The following is a 20,981-nucleotide window of genomic DNA, read 5'->3' as shown; positions in this document are numbered from 1 at the left end:
AGTATGAAAGTAAATGTCCCCTATCATCTCATTGAGGCCTCACTTCCTAAAGCCTGTAATTTATTCTTTAACCCATAAAACATTGCAATGCTTTAGCCAACATAACTGCAGGTTTGGTTTTGGTTTTTTTTTAAGATTTTATTTATTGAACAAACAAAGATCATGAGTAGATAGAGAGGCAGGCAGAAACAGAGAAAGAAGCAGGATCCCCGTTGAGCAGAGAGCCCGATGCGGGGCTCGATCCCAGGACTCTGGGATCATGACCTGAGGAGCTGAAGGCAGAGGATTTAAACCACTGAGCCACCCAGGTGCCCCATGCCTGCAGGTCTTGCTTTCTTCCCCCAGATATAGTGAAAATATTATCACCACCTGGGTTCAGTTCCATTTCCTGCATTTTCCCCTGTCCCCCCCAAAATTTTGATTCTGAAGCTCTCACCCTCATTTTCTCCGAAAAAAGGGAAAGCAGAACATAAATTCCTCTCCAAATCAAGTTAGTAGCACCCCCCCCATTAAGAATCAAACACAGTCTCAGTTCAAGTTTAATAGAAACAACAGAAAATCAGAAGTGTTGCCCTACTACTGTACATCACAATTGGCCTGCCCTGTAACACAGTTCAGGCCATTCTCTCCAGAGAGGGCAGGCCTGTCCCATCCCATACCACATCTGCACAAAGTTTAAAGTCTTGTGTTTTAAGCGTAACAATAGTACAAAAGAGATTTTGTTTTCATGGCCACCCACTACAGCCCAGCCCTAAAACGGCGCGGCGCTCACTTCTGCTTAGAGAAATACTCTTTGCTCTTCTGGACATCAGGCTTGATGGTATCACTGCCAGGCTTCCAGCCAGCTGGGCACACTGCAAGAGAGAAGTACTGTTAATAACCTGCTCAATCATGAGCTCCACCTTCCTCCCGTGAACAAATGGAGACAAAAGGCTCAATACCAAATCTGATACCTTAAGAGGCTAGGCTGAACATACCAGAACCAGGAAGCCTATGCTACAGTCTGAAATCATTCCAGCCTTTCAGTGCAAGCCTAACTATAAACGTGTAATTTAATCCTCACCACAGCCCTATTACACCTTAATTTATTCATGTAGAGCACCTGAAATTTTTTTTTTTAGTTTTCTTATTTGACAGAGATCACATGTAGGCAGAAAGGCAGGCAGAGTGAGAGGGAAGAAGCAGGCTCCCTGCTGACCAAGAGCCCCATGCAGGGCTCGATCCCAGGACCCTGGGATCATGACCTGAACCCAAGGCAGAGGCTTTAACCCACTGAGCCACCTAGGCGCCCCAAGCACCTGATATTTAAAAGACAAGTAACAGCTTTGATTTTATGCCTTGTTCTAGAAATAATCTGTCTGAAGTATCATGACAAAACAATGTAAGATTTGTCAGTGGGGTGCCTAGGTGGCTCAGTCGTTAAGCCTCTGTCTTTGGCTCAGGTCATGATCCCAGGATCCTTGGACTGAGCCTGCTTCTCCCTCTCCTCCTGCTTGTGTTCCTCCTCTTTTGCTGTGTCTCCATCAAAAAGTAAACTCTTTTAAAGGAAAAATAAACAGTATATAGTGGGTGCATAGGCATTTAGTTTCATGTATGCTTCACACGTTTTTAAAAAACCTTCAATGCGAATGCAAGCTGATGCAACCACTTTGGAAAACAGCATGGAGGTTCCTCAAAAAGTTGAAAACAGAGCTACCCTGCAACCCAGCAATCGAACTACTATTTACCCTAAAGATACAAATGTGGTATCCAAAGGGGCACATGCACCTGAATGTTTAGAGCAGCAATGTCCACAATAGCCCAACTACGTTAAGAACATATCCATCAACAGATGAATGGATAAAGATAATGTGGTGTGTGGACACACACACACACAATGGAATACTATGCAGCCATCAAAAGAAAGGCAATCTTGCCTTTCGCAACCACGTGGATTGAACTAGAGGGTTATTATGCTGAACAAAATAAATCAGAGAAAAGACAATGATCATATGATCCCCTGATATCAAGAATTTGAGAAGCCAAGTGGGGGTTTGAGGGGCTGGAGAAGAAAAAATTAAACATGGATAGGGAGGGAGACAAACCATGAAGACTTTTTTAAGATTTCTTTTTAAAATTTATTTATTTGACAAACAGAGATCACAAGTAGGCAGAGAAGCAAGCAGAGAGTGCGGGAGGAGGAAGCAGGCTCTCCACTGAGCAGAGAGAGCCCGATGCGGGGCTCGACTCCAAGACCCTGAGAAGGTGAACCGAGCCGAAGGCAGAGGCCTTAACCCGCTTAGCCATCCCCACACTCCCCAAGAGACTCTTAAATCTCATAAAACAAACTGAGGGTTGCTGGGGGTAGTGAGTAAGGGAAGGGTGGTTGGGTTATGGACATTGGGGAGGGTATGTGCTATGGCTGAGTGCTGTGAAGTGTATAAACCTGGCGATTCACAGACCTGTTTCCCTGGGGCTAATAATACGTTTTATGTTAATAAAAAATTCAAAATTATATTGGGGGGGGGGGCGACTCTTGAATGCTTTTCAACAAATGTTGCTAGGACCAGCTGGATTTCCACAAGCAGAAGAATGAAGGTGGACCCCTACTTCACACCGTCTACAAAAAATTAACTCAAGGGCGCCTGCGTGGCTCACTCAGTTGAGCAGCCAACTCCTGGTTTCAGCTCAGGTCATGGTATCTCCTGTGTCTTGGGACACCCGCCACCGCTCCCCCCAGCAGTGGTCTCCTTGAGATCCTAGCTGCCTCTGTCCTACCTCTACGCCCACCCTCCCCACCCCCCCATTTATTTATAAATAAACAAACCTTTAAAAAAAAAAAAAAAAAAAACTTCATGGGGCACCTGGGTGGCTCAGTTGGTTAAGTGGCTGCCTCCAGCTCAGGTCATGATCCCAGGGTTCAGGAATTGAGCCTAGCTTTTAAATGCTCCCTCCTCAGTGGGGAGTCTGCTTATCCCTCTCCCTTTGCCCCTTCCCCTCCACCAGGGATCTTAAACAAAATTTTTAAAAAGTTAACAGTTAAAAAAAATGAAATTAGTTTATGTGCCAGTTACCAGTGACAAGACAGAGAAGACCCACACTTGTTTCACTCATACCCAGCAGCAGTGTTTTGTTTTCAGAATCAATATGGAGGCCAGAAGAAATAGTTGAGTCCCACATAATCAGCTTTCAAATACAACTGAAATACCATGACTCTCCAAGGAGAAAATGGCATCACTCACAGTAACCTCAGTATGAGAACCTCCAACACAGAAAGCCCTAAATAATTTTTTTCAACATTACCTAAAAAATAGATGGTTATGAATTTGGATCCCAATTTCAACATTTACTGTGAGTTAGTTCTATGTTTAAGTATTGGCTTTTGCGTCTTTGAAATCGAATGTAGGCTCTTCATTATATGGAACAAACTGAGGGTTACGGGGGAGGAGGCATGTGTTAAATGGTTGATGGGTGTTAAGGAGATCACTTGTGAGGACCACCAGTATCTTCTAAGTGATGAAATCACTAAATTCTACACCTGAAACTAATTATTACTCTATCTGGTCTCTAAATAAAAACTTGGAAAGTAAACAGGAAATGTAGGAAATACAAATACACAAATGAAACTGAATCATTATGGGGGCACCTGGGTGGCTCAGTTGGTTAAGCAACAGCCTTCAGGTCATGATCCTGGAGTCCCAACATCAAATATGTACCCAGCTCACGGCTCCGTGGGAGTCTGCTTCTCTTTGACCCTCCCTCCTTCTCATGCTCCCCACCCCCAAAATAAATTTTTAAAAAATTGTGTTGTACACCTAAAAACTGATGCTGTAGTTGTTAATTATACCTCAATAAAAATTGGCATGTAGAATACATACATGCAGAGGGGTGTCTGGGTGGCTCAGTCAGTTAATTGTCTGCCTTTGGCTCAGATCATCCCAGGGTCCTGGGATCGAGCCCCGCATTGGGCTCCATGTTCAGCAGAGGGCCTGCTTCTTCCTCTCCCTGCTGCTCTGCCTACTTGTACTGTCTCCCTGTCAAGTAAGCGTACTTCCGCATGCCTGGTATTCACAGGCTCTCAAGCATTAACCTTCATATAAACCATAAAGGCTGCACACAAAGCTGTGCCTCTTCTAGTGGGATGGGGAGCTGAAGAAAACAAGAGTCTGAAGAAGCAAAATTCAGAATTAAGAAAGCGGATTCCAGTCTAGGCTACACGCAGGTCTTTGCGCCATTCCCTCACTCCTCCTTGTCTTTGTGCTGATCTCATCCCCCACCAGGGGGCAGTGTCAGGAACCATCTGCTCCTTCAATGTGCTAAGGTAAAGCCCACACACTCTACAAAGGGTGCCTAAGGGTATCACCCACTAATCCCTATTAGCCTCCAACTCTAGCAAAACCATCACTTTCAGGTCCCCCAAGCAGAAACCACTAATTCAGACTCGTAACAACTTCCTTGTTCTGTATCCTAATAGGAGAGAGGACATGGGCCTTAGAAAACTAGTCTGAACGATTTATCACCTAGAAAAGAAAATGAGATGCAGTAAGGCAAATTCATCCAAGTACATCTACATACTTCATCTTACCTCAGTAGCACTTGATCACAACTATTTGTCCCCAATTGCATCGAGCTTGGGAGGTTATGGGGTTCAAGATCTCCACTCCCCCATTTACCCAGCACTTAACAGCCTCATGACCTAAGTCCTTAAAAACTAAACTAAGGGGGCACCTGGGTGGCTCAGTGGGTTGAGCCTCTGTCTTCGGCTCAGGTCATGATCTCAGGGTCCTGGGATCGAGGCCCACATCGGGATCTCTGTTCAGCAGAGCCTGCTTCCTCCTCTCTGCCTGCCTCTCTGCCTACTTGTGATCTCTGTCAAATACATACATAAAATCTTAAAAAAAAAAAAAAAAAAAACCTAACTAAGTCTTAGTTAGGGTAAGGTTATCTCAGTCCAGCAACAATTATATACCAATGGGGGGAGGGGGTCAAAAAGCTACAGCCTTACTAACTCAAACGCTGGGATCAAGTAGTTCAGTACTTTATCACGAAACAATGAAAATATGAGGAAAATACTAGTGCTCCAGAATAAGAAAAAAGGTGGCCTACACTCCAACAAACGCTAGATAAAAAAAACTCCCAAGTTCAAACTGCTTAGTAATGAGAACAAACTTATAGAAGAAACATGATCTTTTATCCTCAAACACCTAAAGGAGAACCTAGATATTTCATCTCCAAACATCCTAGCCCTAACTTCTCTAAAGAATTTTACATGGGGGGCACCTGGGTGGCTCAGTTGGTTAAGTGACCGCCTTTGGCTCAGGTTGTGATCCCGCAGTCTCGGGATCGAGTCCCACCATCAGGCTCCCTGCTCGGGAGGGAGTCTGCTTCTCTCTGACCTCTCTCCTCTCATGCACTCCTCTCTCTCCCAAATAAATAAATAAAATCTCTAATAATAATAATAATAATAATAATAATAAAACTGCCTTTAAAAAAAAAAAATTTACATGGAGCACCTGGGTGGCTCAGTTGTTAAGTGTCTGCCTCCTTTGGCTCCGGTCATGATCCCAGCATCCTGGAATCGAGCCCCACATCGGACACTCTGCTCAGCAGGGAGCCTGCTTCCCCCCCCACACCTCTCTGCTACTTGTGATCTCTTGTCAAATAAATAAAATCTTGAAAAAAAAATTTTTTTACATAAACTTATATAATTTGGTTATTTCCACATTTTAAGTACCACACTACAATACAGTGTAATTTAAGATAAAAACAGGGACGCCTGAGTGGCTCAGTCTGTTAAGTGTCTGCCGTCAGCTCAGGTCATGATCTCAGGGTCCTGGGATTGAGTCCCCCATCTGGCTCCTTGCTCAGCAGGGAGCCTGCTTCTCCCATCTGCCTGCTCTGCCTGCTCTGCCTGCAGCTATCCGTGCTTCTGCTGACAATTATTTAAAAAAAAAAAATATATATATATATATATATATATATATATATAAAAAAACATGGGTGGGCCTGGGTGGCTCCACTGGTTTAGCTTTTGCCTTCAGCTCAGGTCATGATCTCAGGGGCTCCCTGCTCAGCATGATTTTCTCTCTCTTTACCCCTCCCTCCCTCCTTTCACATGCTCTTTGTCTCAAATCAATCCTTAAAAAAAAATTTTTTTAAATATATAAATGCATTACAGCTTTATCTGTCTAGTCTTTGGCCAAGTTATCTTAGTCCTTTTATTTTCCAAAATTCAAAATTAGCCATAGGTTATCTTAAGGGAGGTGGGGGGCGGGGCTGGGTGGTTCAGACATTAAATGGCTGCCTTCAGCTCAGGTCATGATCTCAGGGGCTCCCTGCTCAGCATGATTTTCTCTCTCTTTACCCCTCCCTCCCTCCTTTCACATGCTCTTTGTCTCAAATCAATCCTTAAAAAAAAATTTTTTTAAATATATAAATGCATTACAGCTTTATCTGTCTAGTCTTTGGCCAAGTTATCTTAGTCCTTTTATTTTCCAAAATTCAAAATTAGCCATAGGTTATCTTAAGGGAGGTGGGGGGCGGGGCTGGGTGGTTCAGACATTAAATGGCTGCCTTCAGCTCAGGTCATGAGCCTGGGGTCCTGGGCTTGAGCCCCACATCAGGCTCCCTGCTCAGAAAGCGGCCTGCTTCTCTCCTTCTACTCCCCTGCTTACGTCCCTGTCAAATAAACAAATAAAAGGGGCACCTGGGTGGCTCAGTCGGTTAGGCCTCTGCCTTTGGCTTGAGTCATGATCTCAGGGTCCTGGGAAAGAGCCCCATCAGGCTCTTTGCTCAGCAAGTAGTCTGCTTCCCTCTCTGCCTACTTCTGATCTCCATCAAATTATTTAAAAAAAAAAGTTTAAAAAATAAATAAAATCTTAAAAAAATAATTTAAAAACCTACTGGCACCTGGGTGGCTCCATCCATTGCCTGTCTGCTGTCATGGTCCCAGCGCCCTGCTGAATCAAGCCCCAAGTCGTCTGGCTCCCAGCTTGGCAGGAAACCTGCCTGCTTCTCCCTCACCTACCCATTCACGTGGTCTCTCACTATCTGTCTCTCTCAAATAAATCTTAAATAAAAAACTAATAAAATGAATATGGATCACAGGGATTAAAGCTTTTCTCCCAATAAACACTAGTCAAGAATGGCATGCCCTATCTATGAAATTCTCCCATCTTTTGTTTTCCTTTATACACATCTAGGAGTATCCTCCTACACTCCTTTAGTAAGTTAAAAGCTGCAGCAGTGAATCTAAATGAGCAGGGCAGAAGCAGGGACAATACAGCTGGAACAAACAGCCTTTATATAGTTCCCTCCCCGGGCTTTTCCATTACCTCACCCTACAACCCACTACAGTTTATTTCTTATAGACATGCTTTCATTTCGTAGACATTGTTCTGCCATCTTTCCTATTCTACCACAATTCTGTTGTCTGTTGTCAAAGTCACCAGGTAGATTGGCTTACCTTCCCCATGCTTGTCGGTAAACTGGAAGGCCTGAACCAGTCGCAGAGTCTCATCCACAGAGCGGCCAACAGGTAGGTCATTTACAGTGATCTGCCTAAGGATGCCTTTATCATCAATGATAAAGAGGCCCCTGGGAAGAAGAGATTAAAGGTTTGAGGGACATGCAGTACAGGTTTACAAACTACTTTGTTAGAACAAAGCAGCAATGGGAATGAAAATGTGCTGGCCTCCCAGACTTGCACTGACTTTGTCTTCCTACATAAAGAATAAAACAAGGAGTACCTGGCTGGCTCAGTCAGAAGGTGTGACTCTTGGATCTTGGGAGTTGTGGGTTAGAGCCCCACACTGGGTGTGGAGGGAGGCAGGCAGAGAACGAGGAAGAGAGAAAAGGAAAGAAAATGAATGAAATGAGATCATCATCCTGTATACTTTATTATACACAGTGATGGGGGTGGCTGACTAGCTCAGTCAGCGAAATGTGCAACTCGTATCTCAGGGTTTTGAGTTCAAGTCCCACATAAGGTACAGAGAGAAATTTTAAAAAGAGTATTTAAGGGACGCCTGGGTGGCTCAGTGGGTTAAAGCCTCTGCCTTCAGCTCAGGTCATGATCTCAGAGTCCTGGGATCGAGCCCCACATCCGGCTCTCTGCTCAGAAGGGAGCCTGCTTCGTCCTCTCTCTCTCTGCCTGCCTCTCTGCCTACTTGTAACCTCTATCAAATAAATAAATAAAATCTTTTAAAAAATTAAAAAATATAAAAAATATTTAAAAAATAAACAGGGTGCCTGGGTGGTTCCGTCAATTAAGTGTCTGCCTTCAGCCCTGGTCATAATCCCAGGGTCCTGGGATCAACCCCATCGGACTCCCTGCTCCATGGGGAGCCTGCCTCTCCCTCTCCCACCCACCCCCCCACTTTGTACTCTCTGCTCTATCCGTGTCAAACAAATAAAAATCTTAAAAAAAAAAAAAAAACACACATACACAACAATGAAAGGAGCGAAGTCTATAGATCAGGGCCCTACCTTTCTCCAAAAGTCCCTCAAGTCAATCAGGTAGTTTTGATGAAATGTCAGCCCCTGGCAGGCATATACCTGAACGAGATGCCTTCATCAGCCTTTAAGACTCCATAGTCCTGAGCAATGGTACGCTTGGGGTCCGATACCAACGGAATGTTCATAGGTCCCAGTCCTCCTTGTTTCTTGGGTGTGTTGATCCTAAAGCAAAAAGCACATATACAATCACATTCACTCAAACTCTTTGAGTAATTTGTACCTATTCCCTCCCTCTTTTAGCATTCCTAATCTTACTTCCCCCCAAAGACCAAACTTTTCCCGAGGAAATTGAGTGCCTAAAGATAGTTAAGGTCACCAGAGTACACTCAAATGCAACCCAAGCTGCTGCTCCTCTGCAGCCAGGTAGTAAGAGAGCAAAAAGAGGAAGTCAGAGCCTTTGCAATCTCTTCCATCAGAAGCCAGAAGACAATACTTCAGCAAGTCTACTGTCAAAAAACCCCACTTCCAGCTGCTACTTTCTTCAAAGTTCACAGGCAAAATCGACCAAAAATTTACCATGCCAGGTGACAGAAATGAGAATCCACAGAAGCACCAATCACTTGACAGTTGAGTTTCTTAAATTCTTCTGCCCTGTCACTGAAGGCAATGATCTCCGTGGGACACACAAAGGTGAAGTCAAGAGGGTAAAAGAAGAACACAACATATTTTCCTAGGGGGCAGGAAAGAACCAAAAGTTTGCCTTTGAAACACACTTCCTTGCTTTACAAAGAAAAAAAAAAAGGGGGTACCAGGTGGAGTACAGGGCTCTGTGGGGAGGGAGTGGGAAGTAGAGGGAAGGGGGAGACAGTATCTTAACCAGACTCCACACCCAGCACAAAGCCCAACATGGGGCTCCATCTCACAATCCTGTAATCACAACCTGATCTGAAATCAAGAGTCATGCTTAACCAATATGCCCCTGATAATTCTTTATCTTGGAGTTCTGAGCTTAAGCCCCATGCTAGGTTTAGAAATTACTTAAAATCTCGGGGCACCTGGGTGGCTCAGTGAGTTAAAGCCTCTGCCTTCCACTCAGGTCATGATCTGAGAGTCCTGGGATCGAGTCCCACACATCAGGCTCCCTGCTCAGCAAGGAGCCTGCTTCCCCTTCTCTCTCTGCCTGCCCCTCTGCCTACTTGTGATCTGTCAAATAAATGAAATCTTTAAAAAGAAAGAAAGAAATTACTGAAAATCTTGAGGCACCCTGATGGCTCAATGTGTTGAGCACCCAACTCTTGGACTTCAGACTTCAGGTCAGGTCATGATTTCGAAGTGGACTCATCCCACAGAAGAGGGTCCAGAGATTCTTCCCCTCTTCCCTCCCTCTCAAAGGAAAGCATACTCTTGCTCTTAAATCAATCTTCTGGGGCACCCGGGTGGCTCCATGGGTTAAGCCTCTGCCTTTGGCTCAGGTCATGATCTTAGGGTCCTGGGATCCAGCCCCACATCGGGCTCTCTGCTCAGCAGGGAGCTTGCTTTCCCCCTTTCTCTACTTGTGAGGTCAAATACACAAATAAAATCTTTTTTTTTTTTTAAGATTTTATTTATTTATTTGACAGACAGAGATCACAGGTAGGCAGAGAGGCAGGCAGAGAGAGAGGAGGAAGCAGGCTCCCTGCGGAGCAGAAAACCCAATGTGGGGCTCGATCCCAGGACCCTGGGATCATGACCTGAGCCAAAGGCAGAGGCTTTAACCCACTGAGCCACCCAGGCGCCCCTACAAATAAAATCTTTTAAATAAATAAATAAATAATAAAAATTTAAAAAGTTAAGGGGCGCCTGGGTAGGTCAGTGGCTTGGGCCTCTGCCTTCAGGTCGGGTCATGGTCTCGGGGTCCTGGGATCGGGCCCGCTGCTCAGCGGGGAGCCTGCTTCCCCCCCCTTCTCTCTGCTTGCTGTTCTGGCTACTTGTCTGTCAAATAATAAAATATTTTTAAAAAATTAAAAACTTAAGATCTTAAAAAAAAACAACAAAACTCAATACCACGGTTGCCTGGGTGGCTCAGTAAGTTAAGTTTCTGCCTTAGCCTCAGATCATGATCCCAAGGTCCTGAATCTATCCCAAATCGGGCTCCCTCCTCAGTGGAGAGTCTTTCTCCTCTCCTCCTATTCTTGCTGTATCTCCCCTCTCTCTTTCAAATAAATAAAATCTTTTTTTTTTTTTTTAAATTTTATTTATTTGAGAGAGGCAGTGAGAGAGAGCACGAGCGAGGAGAAGTTCAGAGAGAGAAGCAGACTCCCCGTGGAGCCGGGAGCCCGATGCGGGACTCGATCCCGGGACTCCAGGATCATGACCTGAGCCAAAGGCAGTCGATGGCAGGCAAACTGCCAAATGCCTAGACGCAACACAAATGTTTCCTAGCAGCTACTTCTGGAACTTCTTGTGGTAGGAAAACCTGCATGAAAAGACTTTCTTTCAGTTCTAAGCTTTATTTTCCTGCCTCCCCATTAGCTGCCAACTATAAGATGAACCCTGTTAAGTATGATTTTAATCTCTAGATAGTTAAAATCAGTAAACACCAAGTTCTCCAATAAAGGAAAGCCAAAACCTAGGGTAAGATTACCTACTGGTAATCAGAAAGAGCTCAATTGCTTAAGTCTGTGCTGCAAGTCATTCAAGAGACCAAAAAAGAAGAAACCAGGGCTTTTGGCACTTCTTCCACAATGAACCACAGTAACTGTGGACACAAGGTTTAAGTCATCATCTCAATCACCATAAACCGGGGCACCTGGGTGGCTCAGTGGTTAAGCCGCTGCCTTCGGCTTGGGTCATGATCTCAGGGTCCTGAGTCCCACATCGGGCTCTCTGCTCAGCGGGGAGCCTGCTTCCCCCCCCCCCCCCGCCTGCCTCTCTGCCTACTTGTGATCTGTCATAAAAATAAATAAAATCTTTAAATAAATAAATAAATAAATCACCATAAACCTGTTCCTAACAAACCTAACCGGAAAAGAAAATTTTCTTGAGGCAAAGTTCCCAAAGTCCTAGTAAGGTATAACAGGATCTCTAGTTTAAATTTTGCTGAGGTTATGCAGATTACCAGTGGAAGTACATCTTCAACCAGCCACTCACCACAACTAATAGGCTGAGTTATTTTGAAAGAGTTCCAAATATTCACTGGTTTCCAGGCAGCAGCAATGTCTGCAAGTCAGAATAAGCTGCTCCTTTTGACATTTACTCTGAAAACCAGAATCACTAGCAACTCACTCATCTAAACCTCTCCAGGGCTTTACCTAACAAGCACCATGAAGCCTCAGCAGGTCAAGCCCTAGAGGACAAAGAACAGCTCCTTCTAAACCTCGTGCCTTTACCCTTGGGCCAGGGTCACCTCCCTGTGGTGCTACCTTGTTTGCCAGGAGCTTCCCTCCATAGGGCCCCTCTTAACTGCTTCTCATTCCAAACAAGTGTGATGTGTTAGGAAACCTTAGTCACATGTTCTACCCAAAAGCTGAGTCCAGAAACTAATTACTACACCAGTAAAAAAGGTACACTTTACACCCGAGATTCAAGTTTGCACTTAAGGAATCTCCATGTACCGACTACCCCAAAATACCCCTGCTGTTCCAGGTCTGCAAAAACAAAGGAATACCCTCATCAGAACTGACCAAGTGTCTGCATTAAACTCTAACAGGGAAGAGAACTGTCCCAAATGCAACATCAACTCTTCTCCTGGGGCTAACTGTCAAGGGAATGTGCCTAAGCCTCTGCCTAATGATACAGCAGCTCTGACATAGAGGTTTCATAAACTTGAACACTTTTACTCTCCAAAGGCTTGAGCTTTCAATGACATAACGAGAATATCCCCTAGAACAGCAATATAATTGAGGAGTTCTAAAAAATAAATTAAGATAGTATGTCAGGCATAATGAAGTATGGGCTTTTTCCATAAGCAGTCTGACTCTAGAGTATCTATCACGGACCACAGTTGGTAATCACTACTTCATCAGGAAGGCACAGCCTCCTACCCTAAGACTGTGACCTACGTAGGATATATAAATCATTTTACAATCAAGTCTAACTGAGATACAGAATCTAATGAGCCATCCTAGATTGTAAAAATTCCATTTTTACGAGCCTACTGTTATTACTCTTACCTTTGTAGTCAGATAGGCTGAGGTCTTTGAACTGGCCATCTGGCATAACAGCTGTGGCTTTGAAGTTGGGGGCAGGATGCCCAATTTTGGCATTTCCTGAAGACATCTTGCTATTGGCTAGAAAATATGAAAGAGGAAGTGAATTGGAAAGAAGCCTTACTTATTCTTCTAGGTAACACCCTTCTTCAACTCAGAGACTTAGCTGTGAAATGATAGAAAAAGAGTTGTCCAGTGACCTTAGTATACACATTAATTTTTATATGGGTATGAGGCATAAACTGAGCTTTCCAACTTCTGAAACAAAGATCAGACACTAAAGGAGCGTGTGGGTGGCTCAGGCTTTTCAGCACCCTTGACTTTTTTTTTAAGATTTTATTTATTCAACAGAGATAGCCAAGTAGGCAGAGGTGCAGGGCAAGTAAGCTCCCTGCTGAGCAATCCCAGGACCCTGAGACAGGATACCAAGACCCTGAGACCATGACCTGAGCCGCAGTCAGAGGCTTAATCCACTGAGCCACCCAGGAGCCCCAGCATCCCTGAGTTTTGATTTGGGCTGGGTTCATAATCTCAGGTCTGAGATTACAGTTGTGATTCTCTCTTCCACTCCCATATTCCTCCCCTCTTCCCCTTCATTCTCAGGGTCACAATCTCAAAATAAAAAATGTATTTCTGAATATTAGCTTTTGTTTTCACTGAAAAGCAGCGATTTTTTAAAACATAAGTAACCCCTATTACTTTACTATCATCTTTGAAAAAGCATTTTCCTCTATTTTCATTACACAAAAAGCAGCACAGAGGAAGATTCAGCCTCAAACCTGAGCTGAGCCCAAACGAACATTGCCACGAAAAGAACGTCTGATTTCTAAAGTGGCCATGCTATGTTGCCCTTTCCCTAGAGTGCACCTTCATCTGCCTTCATAATTCAGGAAACACCCTTGACCTTTCTCCAGGTCCATCTGCCGGAAACCAAAACCACCCTAAAAGCCCATCCAACTTTTCAAGACACAAAACCAGGATTCTGCCATCTGCTCAATTACAAAACCTTAGCAGTTGTGTTTAAGCTCTAGCAGTACTTTCAAAACGGGTTTCTGCCAGGATTCTGGATCAACAGTAAATGGAACAAGAAGTCTATTTATTGCTGGGGAGCCTGGCTGGCTCAGTTGGTGGAACATGTGACTTTGAGCTCAGGGTTATGGGTTCCAGTCCCAGGTTAGGTTTAGAGATTACTTAAAAACAAAAACAAATCCTTACGGTAAGGGGGGTTAAAAAAAACTAAAATACGTACTGCTAAAAAGCAATGCTACACTGGATTTACCCAGGTCAACATAAAGACAGGGAGTTAAGATCTAAACCACTAATCCATCAGCTTTAAGACCCAAGAAGCTAGTCTTCCATGTTCCGGTATTCTTTGGTACATAATACTACAACCAAAAAAATCGTCGTAATCATCCATTATTACAAAACTTTCTACTGCTTAACACCTTTAACAGACCAAAAACACTAGTACATCATGCTGCAATTTGGGGACCAAATGTATAAAAGTGTGACCGTAACATAAACCACCTTTTAGTCCAAACCTGCTTTTCGAGGTGGTCCCCGCGTCCACTGAAGTCCAACTCAGCGGGATAAAAGCCGTTGGACCTCAAGCCGGGGTGGGCCTGGGTGGACCAGCCCGTAACTTTCTTGGCGAAAGCCACACCCCCCAAAACCGACTTCAGGTTCCCTCCCGCCGCTCCCATTATCGACCCCACCTTAACACTTCGAAAGTACAAAAGAAAAAAAAAAAAAGCCGCGGTCTTCACAGACGGATTTGGAATCACCACAACCCCTATTCCGCAAACACACACACAAAAATAAAGCCAGAAAAGCAACAGCCTTCACCTCTACCACACGTCGGGCGGGTAGCCTCAGGTCAGTTTCCAAGTCCATTCTAGAAGCTTCCCGAACCGGCCCCAAAGATTAACTAAGGAGAGCCCACCACTACCACAAGTCCGCCCGGCCGCCACGCCAAACCAATAAGCGAGAGCCCTGTGCTCGGGTTGCCGGGGGAGGAGGAAAACTCGAGCCGACGTTAGCCTAAGGGTTTAAACTGGTCCCCGCGTCCGTAAGGGAGGCCGCCAGGAGGGTGCGCGTTCCGCCTAACCACTCTCGAGCGTCAGACCTCACCCAGCCACCTCCCCCGTACCAGCACCCAAGGGGAGCAGGGTGGGAGGGTGGGAACCCAGAACAATGAGAAAAAGACGACGACAGCCGTAAGAGAAAACTTTCTCACCCGCTCTACGAACAAAAGCGCCGAAGACAAGGCAGGAAGAAGACGCGTGAGACGTGCGCGGGGCGCTGCCTTTATAGCCTGTAGGGCTCTCGCGAGAGTCAGAGAGGGCCGGGGGTGCAGGAGGAGGAGAGAGGAGGGGGATCTGGTCCGAGCCCCGCCCCGAGCCAACGCGCCCCGCCAGAGTGACTCAGCACTTTCCCTCCCTGTGGGCGGGCTCAGGCACGGAAGACGTGGATACCCCTGCATGGTGCCAACGGTTGGGGTCTGAGGGCCCAGGGCGTCCATCTCCAAAACCAACCGCCTCGGTTAATCTAGCAATGTCTGTGGGAGGCCCCCTGTTTGTCCTCCCCTCAAGGCCCAGACCAGGGTAATGGCCCTCTTGCTCCACAGAGGATCACGTCTAATCCACACCACAAGCACTGAAACTATCCAAGCATTTCTCAAATACACCACCCAGATCCCCACAGCCTCTACCCGAGTGCTGTCTCAGTACTTAGACAACCTCCCTCATTATTCTGATTTACAGGATTGCAGCTTTCCTTCTCCCACCCCACTATTTCCAAAGCTGCTGCGGGGGGGGGGGGGGGGATATTTCTGAAATCTGTTCGTTTCACTCTTCTGGTTTGTGGTTTAAAAATTGGGGCTCTGTAGTCAGTTTCCTGAGTTAAAACTCAAAGTCATTGTATGTGTGGCCTTCAGGCAAGAGCTTTTTACTCTTCTCACCTGTAAAATGGGAATACTGTTAATTCTTCTGGATCATCTTTGTTGATTACTTAGCACAATTCTGAGTTCTTATACGTTAGAACAGTTAACTTTTCTTGCTCCTAGGTTGATTTTAACACAGAGAACAATGCGCTTCTGTTTCAAGACTTCAGGCTTTTGTTCAAATATGAAGAATCTGATCCCTCCTAGTTGGCCTAGAGAAAATGTCTTTGAAGACTCAGCTGAAACATTACTTCCTCTGAAACTGTTCCTGACCATGGTTCATCCCCAGAATTCCTCTGAAGCTATTCTGGCTTTTGCTCATCCCCAGAATTTGTGCCCCTAAATATCCTATATTGCCAGAAGCTCTACAAAATAGGTCTTAAGCTATTCTACATGTTTATATGCCTACCTCTTCTTGCTAGACTGACTTTCTGGAAAGTAAGGTTTGGGTTACACCCATCTCTGTGTCCCCAAGACACAACAAAGCACCTGATACAAAATAGGAGTATGGGGGCACCTGGGTGGCTCAGTGGGTTAAAGCCTCTGCCTCTGGCTCAGGTTATGATCCCAGGGTCCTGGGATCCACCTGGCACTGGGCTCTCTGCAGAGCAGGAAGTCTGCTTCTCCCTCTCCTACTCCCCCTGCTTGTGTTCCCTCTCTTATGGTCTCTCCCCCTGTCAAATAAATAAATAAAATCTTTTTTAAAAAAATAAAAATAGGGGCGCCTGGGTGGCTCAGTGGGTTAAGCTGCTGCCTTCAGCTCAGGTCATGATCTCAGGGTCCTGGGATCGAGTCCCACATCGGGCTCTCTGCTCAGCAGGGAGCCTGCTTCCCTCTCTCTCTCTCTCTCTGCCTGCCTCTCTGCCTACTTGTGATCTCTGTCTGTCAAAAAAATAAATAAAATCTTAAAAAAAATAAAAAATAAAAAATAAAAATAAATAAATGAGAACATGCGTCATGCTGGCTGAGCATCTCAAAATTTTTTGGCATTTATCATCCTATCTAGCAACATAAGTCATTTTTTGTTTGTTTTTTTCCTTCTCTGCCTGAGCTGAACAAGTATTTGGCCATCATTCATTTCCTTCTAGAGGCAGCAGGGGAAATGTAGAAGTTCAGAGCTTAATAGTGGATGGTTATTGCTATGGGCAGGTGAAACCAACGACACACAGCCCTATTTCAGCCACAAAAAAATTACCATGTGCCAGTCCCCTGGGGCACTTGGGCTTATTTTCTCATTCAAAAACCAAGAGAGTTCTCCTGGCCCAAGGAAATCTTAACAGCCTATCCTAATCCCAAGGAAATAAAAAACTGAAATACCAGGACAGAGCTCTGAAAAGATAAGAAATCTGTTGAACACTTGTGGTCTAAGTAAGTGATTGTGGAATCTCTTTCCTCAGAGAACAGCAAAGACTTGGAAATGGGAGCAAGGGGTCTTTCTTTTTTATCCTTCTATAGGAACTAGTATCTACCTATGTGTCTAGGTTTAAACATATATTTGTCCTTCCTTGTTTGTTTGTTTGAAGATTTTATTTATTTGACAAAGAGACACAGCAAGAGAGGGAACACAAGCAGCGAGAGTGAAAGAGGGAAAAGCAGACTTCCAGCCCAGCAGGGAGCCTGATGCAAAGGGACCCAGGGATCATGACCTGAACCTAAGGCAGCTACTTGACAACTGAGCCACCCACAAGCTCCTGTCCCTCCTTGTTTAGCAGTAGTAGTCTCGAAGGATTTTACCTGTTCTGCTTATCTGTAGAGTACCAGAACCTAGCACAGTAACTGGCCTAGGAAGCATGCTTAATTAATTTTGGAATGTACTTAGGATTTTTGAGAGGTGAAGTTAACTTATTTGAACTATTTTTTTTTAAGATTATTTATTTATTTGACAGACAGAGATGACAAGTAGGTAGAGAGGCAGGCAGAGAGAGAGAGAAGAAGGGAAGCAGGCTCCCCGCTGAGCAGAGAGCCCGACTTGGGGCTCCATCCCAGGACCCTGGGATCACGACGTGAGCCGAAGACAAAGGCTTTTTTTTTTTTAATATTTTATTTAGTTTTTTGACAGACAGAGATCACAAGCAGGTAGAAAGGGAGGCAGAGAGAGAGAGGAGGAAGCAGGCTCCCTGCTGAGCAGAGAGCCCAATGTGGGGCTCAATCCCAGGACCCCTAGGATCATGACCTGAGCCAAAGGCAGAGGCTTTAACCCACTGAATCACCCAGGCGCCCGTGGGTTTGGTTGTTTTGTTTTGTTTTGTTTTTTAAGATTTTATTATTTATTTGAGAGAGAGAGAAAACAAGCGTGAAGAGGGACAGAGGGAGAAGGACAAGAAGGCTCCCCACTGAGCATGACATGGGCTCGATCCCAGGACCTAGGGATCATGACCTGAGCCGAAAGCAGATGTTTAACCAACTAAGCCACCCAGGCACCCCGGTCTGAACCATGTTTTAGGAAAACGATTCTAGCAACTATGTGATAGGTAAAATAATGACTGGGAGGCAAGTGGAGACTGATTGGGAGGCTAATGCAATGGTCCAGATAAGAGAAGTCTCAGAACTGTAATGTGACATTAGCAAGATGGCAAGAAGGAAAGAAAAAATATCTCTACAGGCCTTAGTACTGGATTTAAGGCGAGAAAAAAGAGGAAGTTCAATCTGATTCCTTGGTTTCTTTCTTTCTTTCTTTCTTTTTTGTAAGATTTTATTTGACAGAGAGAGACAGCAAGAGAGGGAATACAAGCGGAGGGAGTGGGAGAGGGAGAAGCAGGCTTCCTGCCAAGCAGGGAGCCCAATGAGAGGCTCAATCTCAGAACCCCTAGGATCATGATCTGAACCAAAGGTGGCAGACGCTTAACGACTGACCCACCCAGGCGCCCCGATTCTTTGGTTTCTTATCTTGGTAACAAAGGAGTAATGTCAGTCACCAGAGACCTAGAAAACACTGGAGGAGAAGTAGGCTTGAGGTTTAAAAATAATGACAAACATTTATTGAATACAGTTTTACAGCTGAAGTACCAAAGAATGTAATTGTCAAAAATCAGAGCTAATAGGTGTTGGGCCAGAGGCCATCCTCACAGCAGAATCATCATGTAGTACAATATGCCAATGTGACGTTTATATAGACTATATAAAATGTAAGTGGTACTTATTGGAGTTTTGCCATACTGTGGTCTGGCCAGTCTGTATGTCATGAGTTCACACTATTACTTACTGATTCCTTTCTTAATGGAGAAGGTAAGCAGTTTGGTAAACAGCACTGAAATGCTCTTTAGACATCCAGGTTATCGGTGTCCAGAGATCACTCCTAGAGACACAGATTGGAGAATCAGCAGCACAGAGGTTTGGTCACATGTTTATTGTTCTAGTTACAGGAGATCTGTACTTTGCTAGACACATAAAGATGAATAAGGCACCATCTATTCAGGTACTTTGAAGGATCACTAAAGAGTAAAGAAGAAGAGTGAGGGGCACTTGGGTGGCTCAGTGGGTTAAAGCCTCTGCCTTCGGCTCAGGTCATGATCCCAGGGTCTTGGGATGAGCCCCACATGGGGCTCTCTGCTCAGCAGGGAGCCTGCCTCCTCCTCTCTCTCTGCCAGCCTCTCTACGTACCTGTGATCTTTGTCTGTCAAATAAATAAATAAAATCTTAAAAAAAAAAAAAAAAAAGAACAGTGAAAGATGAGTTCAAGCAGAGAAAACAGCAAAAGCAGTAGGAGACAATATAATGTATTTGGGGTAGTACAAAAAGTTCACTTGTAGTATAATGTAAATTCCAAAGACTAGAATATTAGAGACAAAAAACACGGATTAGTTATGATGTATCCCATAAGCCAGGCTAAGGAGTTCAACTTTTATCCAGCAGGTAAATTTAAAATATAAGTATAGAAAGAAATTCAGAGGTTTTTTTTTTTTAAGATGTTATTTATTTGTTTGAAAGAGAGAGAGACAAAGATAGTGACAGAGAGCACAAGTGAGATGCATAAGCTTGAGTGGGAAGGAGAGGAAGAAGCAGGCTCTCCGCTGAGCAGGGAGCCCGATGCAGGGTTCAATCCCAGGACCCTGAAATCATCACCTAAGCCAAAGGCAGATGCTCAACCAACCGAGCCACGCAGGCACCCAAGAAATTCAGAGTTTTAAATATTGGGTCATATTATTGGGTTGTATTATTGATCGTTCTGGCAGTTGCAAAGTGAATAGATTTAAGGTACCAAGAAAATGTGGGAAAGGGAAATAAATAAGGAAGCTATTGCCATGACCAGGGAAAAGAGGTAGAGAGCCTGAACGAAGGCCATAGTGACCATGAAAGAGGGATTAATGGCAATTTTCAAAATCTGGGCATCAAATAAAGAAACTTAAAGCCTCTGCCTTCAGCTCGGGTGGTGATCTCAGGGTTCGGGGATGGAGCCCTGCATCAGGCTCTCTGCTCAGTGGGGAGCCTGCTTCCCTCTTCTCTCTGCCTACTTGTGTCTCTGTCAAATAAATAAATAAAATCTTAAAAAAAAGAGAGAGAGAGAGAGAGAGAGAAGTCAAGGATAAGTCCCAGGGAAATTAGGCAAAGTGTGGTACAACTCAAAGACATGTAGTGAAACAGTTTGGAGGAGATGATAAAGATCCCACTTTGGGGCATATTGAATTTAGGATTCCAAGGGGAGATGGTCAGTAGGAAGCTGGAAATGTGGAAACTTGTTCATCAATACTTAGCAGCATGCTCCTTATCACGATTGGTACAATAGATATCTGTTAAATAAATTAATGAATTATATTTGTTCACATCACTCACAGTATCAGGGGTATTACTTAAATCAGGGGTATTACTGTGGAAGTAAATGAAATCCTGTAGAGGACGGTAACCAAGACCAGGACCTCAGAGAATTTCTATGAGAGTAGGAAGAAGGACAAAAGCAATTAAAGGCAACTCAAAAAGAATAGCATCTTGTGGGGCACCTGGGCGTCTGCCTTCAGCTCAGGTCATTGTCCTGGGGTCCTGGGATTGAGCCCCGAGTGGGGGGGGCAGGTGTCTCGCTCAGCGGGGAGCCTGCTTCCTCCTCTCTCTGTCTGCCTCTCTGCCTACTTGTGATCTCTGTCTGTCAAATAAATAAATAAAATCTTAAAAAAAAATTATTAAAAAAAAAAAGAAGTCAAATAGTAGACACACAAGCTGCCACTCATGAAATTTACTTAGTAAATTTTCTCTAAAATCCTTTAAAAGAAAAAATATATATGTATGTTACTAAGTTGCTGTTTGCTAAAGGCATTAGGTGGGGCTTTGTTAGGAAGAATTGCTTGGTGTCAGGGCAGCTACTGAAAAAATGCTGGCATGAATCATACTTTGCTCTATTTCTTAGAAGTGAGGCCCTTAAATTTTTTCTCTGCCAGTTCAAGTAAGTACAGCTTTTTGCTGGATGAAACACTAGTTCCCAGCACAGT

General features: G+C 44.5%; 1 protein-coding gene across 1 annotated transcript; it reads right to left on the bottom strand.

Annotated features, from left to right (window-relative positions):
* Window positions 1-723: 723 nt before the first annotated feature.
* On the bottom strand, window positions 724-14,991 carry PRDX1 (peroxiredoxin 1). The gene is made up of 6 exons (XM_032361160.1): window positions 14,860-14,991; window positions 12,588-12,704; window positions 9,013-9,166; window positions 8,536-8,658; window positions 7,445-7,575; window positions 724-854 (listed from the first exon to the last, which is right to left on the bottom strand). The coding sequence occupies exons 2-6, from the start codon at window positions 12,691-12,693 to the stop codon at window positions 769-771; spliced, it is 600 nt and encodes a 199-aa protein (XP_032217051.1). The 5' UTR covers window positions 12,694-12,704; window positions 14,860-14,991; the 3' UTR covers window positions 724-768.
* Between the last annotated feature and the right edge of the window lie 5,990 nt (window positions 14,992-20,981).

The sequence above is a fragment of the Mustela erminea genome, chromosome 10 (assembly GCF_009829155.1).
Source record: "Mustela erminea isolate mMusErm1 chromosome 10, mMusErm1.Pri, whole genome shotgun sequence".
NCBI lineage: Eukaryota > Metazoa > Chordata > Mammalia > Carnivora > Mustelidae > Mustela > Mustela erminea.
This window is presented reverse-complemented; position numbering and strand designations above follow the sequence as displayed.